The 11,650-nt window shown below is 38.6% G+C and overlaps 1 protein-coding gene across 1 annotated transcript; it reads left to right on the top strand.

The window, feature by feature from the left end:
* The first annotated feature begins 6,043 nt into the window (after nucleotides 1-6,043).
* Nucleotides 6,044-7,336, top strand: LOC6648188 (putative mediator of RNA polymerase II transcription subunit 12). The gene has a single exon (XM_047011364.1). It carries the CDS (start codon nucleotides 6,044-6,046, stop codon nucleotides 7,334-7,336), a length of 1,293 nt encoding a protein of 430 aa, XP_046867320.1.
* Nucleotides 7,337-11,650: the final 4,314 nt, after the last annotated feature.

The raw sequence follows: 11,650 nt of genomic DNA, 5'->3' as shown, positions 1-11,650 counted from the left end.
TTCTCCAAATTTCTAGAATATCTTTATAAAATTTTTCTTTGAAATTGTTAATTCATTTCTAAATTGATTTATCTCAACTAGAAACAGTTTTTCCAAATTTCTAGAATATTTTTATCAAATTTTTTATTCAAATTGTAAATATTAAACTAAGTTTTTATTTTTTACCTTTGTAAATTGAAACTATTAATATTGTTAAATGCACTGACACAAAGAAGAAATTTTTGTATTGCCAGTAAGAGGATTTATTCAAAACTACTTGAATGGCTTACTGAATGGTCAACAATTTTTTAAGGGGATGATGATATATCTCCATTGTAATCTCTATGAGGACATATCTACGCCTAGACGCTAAGACTTTTATAAATACGACATACTTAAAGCTTTTGATTAATAAAAGAAAAGACAAGGCAGGGGAAATTTATTTGAAGACATATGAGAAGTAATACAGCTTGAAACTTTTCTTCCTTTTCTTTAATTTCTCAATATTTTTTATATATTTTACATATTTTTATGTAGTTGAATTGCTGTAATTTTTCCCTTTCAACGAATGACACAAAATGTTTTAAATTGACACTTTTTATAAAACTTTGTTTCACTTTCTCAATTCTACATATGAATAGATTTCTTTTTGTTCAGTAAATGTTTTGATTCTATATTATTATTTCTAAAAAAAATAAACTTGCTTTTTTATTTTTTATTAGCCTGCTAAAATTGTGGCAATGCGAAATTGAAATAGATTTTTAACCCACTGTATTTCACAGTGATTTGCATATGAATTTGGAAAAGTGAGTTATTTGCTTTTGCATCTGATTGATTAGTGACCACAGAAAACGCGTTCAATATAATATGAGAACGTGCCAAATGGCGTACCATTCCACCCTCTCCACCCCTGTCTGAACACCATATCTTCAACAGTTCAACGTGCATTTTACCTAATATTATCCAGCAATCAGTCAGCCACATGAATTTGCCAATTTGCCATGGCGGTGCTGTTGCAGTTCTTCTCAATAAATCGCAGTGTTGAGTGGGTTAAAATCCAAATAGCACTTCATTAAATAACCATCAAAACAACTCAATAAAATACTAAATTCTGGCTGAATCGTTGCGATGGCCGCTTCAGTCTGATATACATATCTCCGTGTGTGTGTGTGTGCGGATGTTTGTGTGTGAAATAATGAAAAAATAAAATCCAAAAAAAAAATGCAGAAAATACACAAACAGTGGATGGAAAGTTTTTCAATTTAACTGCGATTACATTGCGCAGCCTGGCCACAACAATTTTTGCCAAGAATAAATTTTCTAACCAAACTGCATCAAAACCTGCGGCAACTGTTCGTCCTGCTATTCCTGCTAAAACTAGGATGAAATCGGGAAAAAACTGTCGAGTATTCTTTTTGAAGTGTGTTAATTTAATCAAATGCAGTCCATCAATGCCTTCACAGTTGATGCGCCAACTGCAAAAAGCTGAAATGCTTTTAGTTACAACCAGCAATGGTCCGTGGAGTGTTTGGCTCAGAATGAGAATATGTATGTATATGTGTACATATATATGGGAGGTTGTCAGTTTTCATTAGAGTTAAAGGAACGAGTTAACGTCACTGACCATTGGATGCTTGTCGCTTGTCGCATATGGCAAAATGGACGTGAGTATGCGGATGAGATGAATAAGAATGGAATGGAATGGAATGTGACTGTAAAATAGTAGTAGTAGTCGACTTATACAATTTATTGGAAATATTTCTTTTATGTGCTGATGCGGCAACAATTTCCATTTACCATTTTCATTTTCCACAATTCAATTGAATTCAATTCAATTGAATTCAATTCATATGATAATACTTGATGGGGCTTTGGCAGAATTCAATTTACTTCAAATTTCATAAAAAGCCATCATTAATAATGCCATAAGTAAAAGACAATGAAAGTTTGTCAATGCAAAGTCCTGCCAGGCTGGTGAAATGAAATGCCTCTGAGACATTCCAGGGGTCAACTATAATGCCACCAAAGATAGATAGACAGAAAGAAGATGGAACACAATAGTGAGTGAGGGGAATCTTGGGAAGAAGTTGTGGTCTTTGGTTTAGCAAAAAGTTTTCCGCATTATTTGTGCTAGAATACTTTCCGGCAATATGCAGCAATTATTAAGATTAATACTCCTAATATTATGTGAAGGGCGATGAAAAAGGCGAGGGGGACGGACTCCAATCTGATGTGTTTTTAATGACGCCAAAGAGGACGAGAATGACGATGACTAGGACTACGACGACGACGACCATGAGGACAATGTCGCAGCAGCAATTAAAGCACATTAATTAATATTAAATATTTCAATGGCAATTAAATGAAATAATTTGTAGATGCCATCAAACCAGCCACAAACTGCTGTCAGGTTACACACCACGCTAACAGGGCCCAAAGTATAAAACTTTGCCATGTCAGAGAGCGAATGAAATTTTCATTAACCGCAGAAACCAAATGGATTTTTGGCAGTTTCCTTTCTCCATCCATCCCAATGCACGGCCCAAGTTTTTGACAACAAACTTTTCAACTTTTATCCCCCTTTCACTTCCCCTTCCCCTTCCCAAAAAAAAACTGGACACATGTTACAAAATTAGCAAATAAATTTCAACTACGACCAAAGTTGCTGTGCGCATTCGAAATGCAAATGAAATGCACGCGATTGTTTACTGGAGAAGGGGCCCAAGAAGTTGGAGGCACAGAACATGGCCAACTCAAACTGAAGTTCTACCCACGCTGCATTTCTTATGAGTTAGTGAGTTAACCATAGAGAGGGAGAGAGACAGAGAAAACAACAGAGTCGGCTACCGGGGGTCAGGGGCAAGAAAATATTTTCCAAAGCATTTCAATTTGGCCCCGCAATACGCGTAATTGAAATTTGCATTTGTGTGCTGAGCCAAAGAAAAAGCAAAACCAACGAAAAAAAAAAAAATGTTAGATGAACAAAAAACAAAAAGAAAGAAATGGCGAAAAATGTGTGGGAAAAAGGCAAAAATGAGGCAGCCAAGACAAGCAGAAAGGAAAACTATGTGTGGCGGGCTGAGAAGGAGAGAGAGTCTTCAAGAGAAAGACCAATTAAGCACTGCGTCGCGGAATTTTGATTGCGGTTGGCGCAGTTTTCCTACAACAACAACCCAACTCAACCCCGAACAAATGGGTTTCAAGCCAAGGTAATGAAAGTTTTTCTTTACTTGTTCTTGTTCTTGTTCTTGGTTATTTTTCAGCACATTAGAACTGTTGATGTTTACTTAATGCCGCCATCTGATGAGACGGGCCAGCTAAGTTAAGTATGACCGGGAGACGGAGGCCTGCTAACTGCCAACATTGACATTCAAGTCAATCGAAAAGTTTACACAGAACATTTTCCCCTCCTCAATGTCTCTCTTTGTGTGATTCTCTTATGACCGTTTGTCCGGCAAATGAAAAACCAAAAAAGAATTCTAAAGAATTTGCAAAAAAGCAGCAACAAAAATGCCTAAGAAAAACGAGAAAAAAAAACACACACACACACACAGAAAAGAGAAACGTAAAAGAAAACTTTTCTTTCAACCGCAAATTGTTTTAAACCAAACACGAGGAAAATGGCGAAAAAAAGGAAAATATGAAAAGGCATTAAATGGTGTGGCAGCCAAGTTTCTTTTTTATACCCTTATTGAGTAGGAATATTCACTTAGAGAAGAATCCACTTACAAAACTAAAACTCAATCACAATTTCACATCTTAATATTTATAAGAAGATTTTCTTAAAATCCAATTCAGATGTTTTTATTTAGGTTTACTTGTAAAATAGAAAAATAACTTTTCCGAGTTATGGAATACTAAAACTATATTTCTAAGGGTATTTAGACTTTGAGAGGTTTCAGAAGGTCAGAGCACCGGGCCAATGTTGGCAAATCTGTGGCCCAACTGGCATCGTAGGCAAAAGAGGCAAAGGAACCGTAAATTTTATTGCATGACTTGATTAAATTCGCATGCAACGTTGACCCGTCGCCTTCAATGTTCGGAGATGGTGCTGGGTCAGCAAAGTCCAAACAAAAGGCGACGGCCATCGCGATGGCCAACGGCATTCTCCCTCAACTATTTCCACCGCATAGCCTGAATTTCTTGGCTGCTTTTTTTTTGGTGGGTGTTTTCTGCATTTAAAACGTTTTTAACGTGACTTAATGAAGTTTCAGTGTCACAGCCAAATGTAAACGTCTTTCTCTTTGGCCCAGCAACGTTTTACGTTAATGTTATGATGGATTTTTAGCAAAGAACGACCCAAAAAGAAAAAAAAAACAAGACAGAAACAAAATAAACCCAACTTTCAGCTTTAATAAGTTCACTAACGTGCGTGTGTATGTGTGTGTGTGTGTGTGTGTTTATGTATATTTAAGAGTTGAAGTTTAACTGCGTTTCATAGTTAGGGAGAAGTTAAAAAGGAAGGGCTTAGGGTCTAGGGGAAGAAAAATTGAAAGAAAAGCATAAAACATACTGCCCAGCTAAACCATACTCTATCTTACTCTACCCCCTGCCTGCCCGCCCGCCTGGTTTCTTTCTTTATAGAACTTTGCTTAAATATGCTTCACAAGACTTGAAAGCATTTGAAGTAATGAAAAAGAAGCAAACAAAAATTGGAACCACACACACACACATACACACACACACACTCTCTGAGAAAAGGATGCTGAGAGTGTAAGTTAGTAAGGGGGATAGGACGATAGGATGGCTGGTTACTGAAAGCTGCGCAAAAATTTAACGAAGCTTAACCTCATTCAATGTGAAAATACACTTTACGTGTACTTTGCGCTGTCATTTCGGGAGCAACTCGAGCAGCAATTGTGCAAATACTTTGTGCGAAAACTTGGCTAGATGGGTAGAGGGCAGACGGAGTTGAAGTTTTTCAAAGTAAAATGCAATGCTGACGAAGAAAATGATGAATGAGTTGCGCTGCCAACTAACCAACTCAGGTACAACTACCACACTCTCGAACCTGAGACACTGTCTCGGTTGCTTTTTCTCAACTGTTGCAAGTGAGAAAATATTTGATTTCCAGCATAGGTACCCCTATTGTCATTTGGATGCCTGAGTGACTAAAGGAGGAGGGGATGGAGATGGGGATGGGGATGGCAACGAAATTATGCAAGAACATTGCCAGCAAATGTCATTGCCGTTAAGGCCATTGACTGACTGTTTTTGCTAGCTCGTGTCGAGGGAATGCAAATAAAATTTGAAATTGAAAGTGCGGCAGCAACTTGAGACCGGAAATTGGTTTCATATGGCAGCGAACAGTTGCTTGCTTGCTTGTTTGCTTGCCACACCACACATGCCAAAGACAGCAAGCAGAGGAGTGTCTATATACGTATGTAATGCATTTGGTGGCAGCTCCAGAGAGAAAGAGAAACATCTACTAAGAGAAACAGCCAGAAAGCAGTGGCCACACCGCAAACACATGAAACGCGCACATCACCAAACGGCGGCGCGGCGTCACAATTTGTGCAATCAAACATCGAAATGGTCGCTACATTTGACCGCATGCTACTGCAACGTGTGAAATGTGATGCGGCCAGGCCTAAGGCATGCCACAGCCACACTATGGAACATCTAACGATGAGAAATGTTCAGTTTCTGCCATTAAATCAAGACATCAATTGCTCCACTTGCATGTTCTTCTCTCTTCATTTCGCATCGATCGTTGCCACGGTAGGCTAAGTCTGACATTGTCTCTCTGTGGTAATTGAAGATCGGGCAGATCGTTTTACAAAGTGGATACACCGACAATGGCATAAGTGAAAGTTTACTTCTGTGGGATCAGTCAATTATACAATCTAAACAAAGCAATGAACTTGAATTACCTAAGATCCGATTACCAGTGGAAGGATGGTATAAAAACACAAATGCATTCATAGAAAATTTACATTTGCAAATGGACTGTTCACCCACACAGAGAGTTTGTGTGAACTTGTCCCAGGGATTAAAAGAGTGGAAATAGGCATACATACATACACAGATAGCCAGATAGATTCGGGGCATAGAGGAGAACATGATGGCACCACCAATCGTTGGCCAGAGCCATGGCAGTTCATTAATAATCAATGCGTTAATGTGGCTTCCAATTTTGCTCTTCATAACAATGAGCAGCTGGTCCCAGCCGGTGGCAAGTCAGCAATTTCCTCCGTACCCGCTGACACTACCGCCATTGCCATTGGTTTTGCCAGTAGAACATGGTAAAAGCAATTACCATGAACCGGCCACAGAGGCGTTGTCAGGATTAGCGGGATATGAGCGAAATTATTACGACGGTGCCGGCGATGACTATACAAGGACTTCATATGGAAATTATGCACAGAATATTCAAACTCATGGCACAACAGCAAACGGTTTTGTGCCCTATCCTAGCAGCCGTTTCTCTTTACCAACGGAAGTTGAGCTTGACCCAGGTCAGGAGCAAACACAACATCATCAACTGCAGCAACAGCAACAGCAACATGATAGCAACAACGATTTTGTCTTTAATACGGCAAATTATGAGGCGCAGAGTCAGGAGCCAGCCACCTACTATCACAACTTTGCCTATCAGCCGCGAGAACAACCGATTTCCAATTATCGAGAGGACAGGGAAAGGCAATTATTGCCGCTGCAGGCTCGCCAAGCAACATCAGATGATGAGGTGCAGACCCGACATAAACAGCATCAGAGAACAGCCGAGCCAGTCAAGCGGCAGCAGGAAGAACTTCCCCCAAGAGGAGCAACGACCGCGGCAAAGCAGCAGCAGCAGCAACATCAGGATCAGCAATCACTTTACTCTCACTCAGAAGTGCATATAGCCAATGCTCATTCACCTCCTCAGTTGCCGCCCATAACTACGAGCATACATCACACTCCCTCAAGCAGCAAGGCTCTGGCTGGTCTCCCGCTGGCCAAGCATATTGAAATTACCAAACATGTACCCATCACTCACTATCAGAAGCAGCATGTTCCCTACAAACAGGCAATCCAGATCCAGGTGCCACGCACAGTCATTAATACGATTCCAAAGCCAATGGCTATTAAAATTCCGATTTCGAAAACTGTGGCGGTCCCCCAACTTCAAGAGGTTAAGATTCCAATTGAGAAGATCAAGCCAGTGCCCGTGGAGAGGCCCATGCCGTTTGTGGTGGAGCGTCGTGTTCCATATCGTGTGGAGAAACCTGTTGCCACTCCCTTTTACTATCCCTATCCCGTGAAAGTGCCAATTGTGCGTACAATTGTGCACAAACAGCGGCCGGCCCACTACACTTCAGGAATAATTGGCGGAGGCATTGGTTGGAGTACCAATAGTAACCAATTGTTGGGCTAATAAATTATCTCTATTCCACTGTCTTTCTAATATGTATAACGTAGGATGTTGTTAAGTCTTAAATAATAAACTGTTAATGTTATTTTTGCAAATTTTGTACAAAACTAATTGCAATTAGGCTGCAGCATGAACAATTCTCTAAGACATTGCTCGAAGAGTTAGAAGGCTTCCCCTTATTTTGGAAATGAAGAAAAGTGGCTAGAAAAAACTTTTTAATTGAGCTAAAATCCAACAAATGCGGCTAATAAATATGTATTGGAGTGTTGGACTTGCAAAATGGAGGGGGTAAGGGGTGTTGCAAAAGGCAAACGGCACGAACAGTGCCAAGCAGAGCAGAGGTCCAGGTCCAGCAAAAGTGCAAGAAAATGCAATGGCTAATTGCTCCAAATGTAACTTCAACAGCAACAATGACGTTCAACTTCAGCGAGGCGTTAACGAAACAGCAACAAAATTAGCCAAAAAGTAAAGTTACTTCTGTACGTCACAGCTCCGATCCCTGTTTCCTCTCTCACTCTCACTCTCTTTCCCACTGTCCAAGGGTCGGAGGTTGTAGTTGCTTTTAGTTTAGCTGTTGCTGCTGGGTAAGTGCTGCAAGTTATTGCCAACTAATGAAATTAACTCTAATTGACGTGGGAGCCAGTCTGCTAACTGCACCCTTTTTTCTGGCCATCACCCCAAAAACTATGCTACAAATTCTTTTATAAATTATTTTTCTTCATTCATTGCGAGCCAAGGCCTTAACTCATAGAAAACGAAATTCACTTTTGATTAAGGAAAAATATATGAATTCTAATTGTGAAGCTGTAAGCGGTCGGTAATGATTATGAACTAACAAGTTGGTTTTTTGAAGATAATCGATTGCATATTTAGAGGCGAATTGCAATATTAAGCATACGACATGTTTTGGTTTTGAAACCAGGTGAAAAACCACTCTCAATATCATTTGTCTTTTCATCTAACGAATAGAAAAAAGATTAATTATTAGAAATCTTAATTCTAATTAAAATGTTGCCTTTTTTTACACACAAACTCATTATATATGCAACTTTTAGTTATGCAATTAATAATAAAAACCAGTTAGGTAAATATTATAATAAAATCAAATTTTGAAACCAAGAAAACGTTATCAAAAATTACAATTTGTCTAATTTATAGGACCGGAAGCCAACAAAACCTCGTAATAGTGGCCAGGAAACTAAAAATCAAATTAAATAATCATACACTCAAATCAATGGGTCTGTCTGTGATTGCATAAACTGATTCACACACACACACACACACATGCACACTCATATACTCATACACATGCATATATGCATGGGAAAACGCACATACATAAATTCATAATTGCAGGACCCGCAGAAACCACTTCGTTAAGAATTTTACGACTCGTGTGACAAGCGCACCCACACTTACTGCAAAATGGGCGATAGAGAGAAAGAGAGAGAGAGAGAGAGGAAGAGGCGTGGCAGCAGCGGCAACATTGTGAAAGCCGCAAAACGCAATGAACATGCGTCCGGTCAAATTGTAGACCGCAACTCTGTTGATGAGATTGGTTAGGCAGACTTTGGGATGGATAGTTGGAGCACAAAAAAAAAAAAAGAGAAGTGAAATAAGGTCATTCTCATTTTGAATTTACACCTGAAATATGCATAATGAAAATTTATTTGGATGGATGTGAGTCTCTACAGCGAAATGCTAAACCAGAACCCATATCACATCTGCGGTTATGTGTGATTGTTTACTATTAATTTATCATGCCGCGAGAACAGAGAACAGGAAAGAGAGACAAAGAGAAATAGTGTACTTTCCCTTTTTGGGGCAATTTTGGCCATTTAGTCAAGTAACTGGTTAGTGTTTATCAAGCTAAAAATGGCTCGTCACTTTGTGGCCAAAATGCGTTTAAATCACCTAGTCGCTCTCCGCCTTCTTTGTTTATACCCCAACGCCGTCCCGCCCCTAAGTGAGCAAGAAAATGACTTTATAATTTAGGAAATGACTCGGCACCAATGAGCAGAAGAAAAACATGACGACGGGGTAAAGATAAACATTAAAAATTAATCAGCACTTTTACCCCAAAAACTTTGATAATTGCTGTGCGAAAGCTCTAAGTGGTTACTCATCCAGCACCGTCTGCAATCCTTTTGCCCTTGAGAAATGACGGTCAACGGGTTGGCTGCTCCTCTCCATCAAAAATATATGTATATATATATATAGAAAAAGGTGTCATAATCGTAACCCATTTTTACCTTTCGCTGTAAGGGTGAAATAGAGGTAGTCTTCTGCAAACTCAGGTGTACGAATGTTGTCAAGTTGTTGGTTATTGCCATTTTCTTTTCTTTTGGTTTACTCTTGTTACTTCAAAAATTTATGTGCAACATAAAATTTTTGACTCAGGTGGTTGGTTTTTCTTCACAGTTCTCGACGTACTTTTGATTATTTTTAATTGTCAAAAAGCATTTTTGCGACCTTAATACTTTCCACTGAATAATTTTCAAAGCAACGACTACTTGGCGTATGAGTGATATTTCATGTTTTAAATTTTATGCAATATAGGTAAAAAAAACAACTGAGTGGCGTGACAAAAGAATAGGTGGTAAGTGGGTGACGAGTATAGGGAGTGTTTTGGGGTGGTAACTTTGGCTTTGCTCGTAAAGCAAAAATGCTGTTACTATTATCTTTTATGATTACCATAAACTATTTACACAGAACTTTAATAATCTTGTGCGTGCAGTGGCAAAATGTTTGCAAGTATTTTATGCATACTCCTACACATACACGCACACATTGACGTTAAAAGGATTTATGCCACAACAACAGCAGCAACAAAAGCAATCTACTACAAAATTCTATATAGTCTATATGTGGAGATGCTTTTTAGTCCTTTCCCTAGCCCCAACAAAAAGTTTTAAAACACACACTAACAACTTGGTACTCGAGCGTATAATTGTCATTAAAGTGCGCTTAAAAATTTTAAAGTAGCTGACAGAATGTATACAAGGCAAGGCTCTATAAGTATCAATATTTTATATATTTACCCACTCTTCTTCTTTTTTTTTGTCTTCTTTTGAATCTTTGAGGAGCAATTATGAACTGCAGATTCTTTACGAGCTGATGCTGTGAATATTTTATGACGATTTTTAGTCTTTACCTAGCAACTTTGTAGTCCTAAAAATCAATTGAATTGGATTAACATGTGCCTTATGATTCTAATAGCTAATTGAAGTCTCTTTCCTTTTGTCTGTCATTCTCTGTCTGCTTCTAATTCAAATATAAAAGATTTTTTCTGATTGACAATTGTCCAGTTATCGATTTTCTTATTTTACTGCTGCTGTTGACTTTTGAAAAATGAAACTTTATGACTGAAACTAAAAGACAGTTTTAGACACATTCTCATCTCGTTGTTTTAGCCATATTTCAAACTGTTGGACATACACACACACACATGCAAGTAATGAGCAAAAATGCTTAAAAGCAGCAACAAAAGGAAACTTATGGCAACACAGAAATGCACACACACACATACTGATCCAATAAACAAATGTGCCGAGTGGGAGGCAACGATTTCAGAATCGTTGACATGCTGACAGCACATTATTTACCGCCAGAGTCGGAGCCATATCCAGAGCTAGAAATTATGAACTCTAAGCAATATTGCCGTGCACCGAGCTGAGCTCCAAGCAAACTACACACACACACATACAAACAGTCCAGGTAGATACATATATACAAATTTATGTTTGTATGTATAAATTCTGCACTCATATATCCGTTTTTAATAAATTAGTTTGCAATTTGCCACGCCTGACTGAGCAAGAAAAGGGGAAGATATACAGAGCAAGAGAGATAGAGAGAGAGAGAGAGAGAGGAGACTCGCTTCCCATTCTCGCAGATAAAATGCACTGCAACGACAGCTCAAGGAACAAGAACAGCAACATTTACCTTTGAGCTCTTCTATATATGCAGACAAACACGTTTCGAGTGCCATAAAAGCCAACTGTACAGAAGATTGCCACAGCAAGAACTTTGAAACAAAACACAAGCAAACAAAACATATACACAAGCACCATACATGTACATACACATCTATTTATGTATATATATATATATATATATTATATAACTTCGATGCACTTCCGTTGCGCAACGCCCTCTGCAGTCGTTTAGATGAAACAAATGTCTGTTGTGCCATCCATACATATACAAACGGAGAAGGAGCAGCTATAGCCATCTCTCTGTTAGATAGGGTGGTTAGTTAGAGTGACTTAGCCGGCTAGCACAAATACTATGTATCAAATTTCAATGTAGGTTTTA

This window comes from Drosophila willistoni, chromosome 3R, assembly GCF_018902025.1.
Source record: "Drosophila willistoni isolate 14030-0811.24 chromosome 3R, UCI_dwil_1.1, whole genome shotgun sequence".
Lineage (NCBI taxonomy): Eukaryota > Metazoa > Arthropoda > Insecta > Diptera > Drosophilidae > Drosophila > Drosophila willistoni.
The sequence above is the reverse complement of the archived record's forward strand: the minus strand, read 5'-3'. Positions and strand labels throughout refer to the sequence as shown.

What these genes read in the sequence shown, in the direction of transcription:
- LOC6648188 (XM_047011364.1), top strand. Translation starts at nt 6,044, where the DNA reads ATGGCACCACCAATCGTTGGCCAGAGCCATGGCAGTTCATTAATAATC.